Raw genomic sequence first — 1,846 nt, 5'->3', positions numbered from 1 at the left:
CTGCCTGCCGCCGACCTTAGCTGCTGGCAGAGGCGGTGCGCTTCGTGGCCTGCGCCCAGAGCGCTTCTTTCTTCCCGGAGTACGGCTGCTGCCTGCTGATGGCACCTCCCGGCATGCCAGACACCCAGCCAGTACCAGGCAGCCTTGCGCTGATCCTGGTGGGCTTGGATCGCTGGCGCTTTATCACACACAGGTGCGTTTGTTGGCGGCGCGGACCCGTTGCTCCATGCACGCGCCGCGCCTGCTTTGCCTGCCTCCCCTAACAGCAGCTGCTGGCCCCTCTGCCCTCCTGCCTCTCCATTCCCATCTCTGCTGCCATCCCCTGGCCCCCATCTCGCAGCACCGACGACGGTGCCATCAGCCACACGGCAGAGAGCGGCGAGGGCACGGTGGTGCACTGCGGCGTGCTGCCGGCCGAGCAGATGGCAGGCTTCCGGGCGGCCCTGAGCGGCGCCCTGGCCAAGGCGGCGCAGCGCAAGGGCGACGAACGCTCTGCGGCTGGGGGCGGGCAGGGCCACCAGAAGACGCCGGCGATGGTGCGCGCCCTGGTGCTGCAAGCGCTGGACCAGCTGGAGGCAGATGAAGAGGACGAGGTGCCGGCGCGGCAGCCGCAGGGCGGTTTCACCGACGTCGGGTTGCACACAGGCGGCGCGCCGCGAGACACCGCATGGCCGCTGGTCCGCGAGGCCATCAGGGTGCGTTGCCAGGGCCTGCTGGGCCTGCTAGGCCTGCTGAGCCTGCTGTACTTGGACGACTAGCGAGCACCTGCTGACGGGTTCCTCGCTGGAACTTGCTTGGGCCTGCTTCCCTTCACCACCAAGCTTTTGTTACCACACCTCCGAGTGTCTGCCCCTGTCTGACCAGCCTCGCCGCCCCCTTTTAATGTGCACGTGCAGGCAACACTGGGCCACGTCAGCACCTGCCGCAGCCCCTCCCCCGACCTCTTCCAGCTGGCAGAGGCCCACCTGCATCTGTGGCTGCTGCAGCGTCAGGTGCCGCTGGTGGTGAATGGCTCAGCCACCTCGACGGCGCTGAATGCTGCCATGCAGATGACGGCGGCTGTGGCCAGCGTGGGCGGCGAGCTGGCTGTGCAGGCGCACGACGTGGCACACGTTGAGGCAGCCTGCAGAGCGGCCCGGCTGGCGCTGGAGGGCGCCAGAGCAGCGCGGGTGCAGGCGGCCGCCAGCGATGCGCAGCTGCCAGCCCTGGCTGGGCCAGACTCGCCCTGCGGCCCCGGCAGCTACCGCCTCCCGCGCGGCGTTTTGCCGCCGCTCGCCGGCCCTCAGGCTGAGGGAGGCGGCCTCGAGGAGGCCATTGAGCGGGAGGGCCGCAACCTGGGCTCGCTGCTGCTGCCGCCAGAGCGCCCGCCAGGCCAGCTGCCGTTTGCCGACCTGCTGGCAGCACTGTCCGCCGCCCGGCAGCACCAGGGCAGCGTGGTGGCACAGCACGCGCTGTGCATGGTGGAAAGAGAGATGTTCCAGTGCGCCGTGCAAGGCTTTGGCGCGAAGGCGCGCCTGCCAGAAACAGAGGTGGATTCCCTGGTGGAAGTGGTGAATGCCTACCTGCTGGGTGAGTGCCTGGCTGCTGGGGTCCTGCCTCGGAGTGGGGAATGTTTCATTCTGTGAACTCCAGCCAATCCGCCCTGCTGTTCTGGAGTGCTTGCTCAGCTGCGCAGCCTCGACGGTCGGACCAGCAGCTGCCTGCCATAGTTGGCTGCCAGTCTCGACACTTCCCCACGCCCCTCCCTGCCCATGCGCAGCGCTGCACACGTTCCAAGGCGGGGGGGCCAGCGAGCCCCGCATGCAGGCAGACCTGCGGAGCCGCGGCGTGCTGGTGGTGTGGGTGG

General features: G+C 69.1%; 1 protein-coding gene across 1 annotated transcript in view; it reads left to right on the top strand.

Annotated features, from left to right (window-relative positions):
* Positions 1–113: 113 nt before the first annotated feature.
* Positions 114–1,846, top strand: part of CHLNCDRAFT_143596 (hypothetical protein) — a gene marked incomplete at both ends in the record, with an annotated part of 1,973 nt that continues 240 nt past the window's right edge. The window contains 4 exons of the mRNA XM_005849228.1: positions 114–193; positions 341–695; positions 897–1,569; positions 1,760–1,842. Of these exons, the coding sequence (XP_005849290.1) occupies positions 114–193; positions 341–695; positions 897–1,569; positions 1,760–1,842 (1,191 nt within the window). The remainder of the gene's footprint in view (positions 194–340; positions 696–896; positions 1,570–1,759; positions 1,843–1,846) is intronic.

Source organism: Chlorella variabilis, assembly GCF_000147415.1.
Source record: "Chlorella variabilis unplaced genomic scaffold CHLNCscaffold_6, whole genome shotgun sequence".
NCBI classification, from domain to species: Eukaryota; Viridiplantae; Chlorophyta; class Trebouxiophyceae; order Chlorellales; family Chlorellaceae; genus Chlorella; species Chlorella variabilis.
This window is presented reverse-complemented; position numbering and strand designations above follow the sequence as displayed.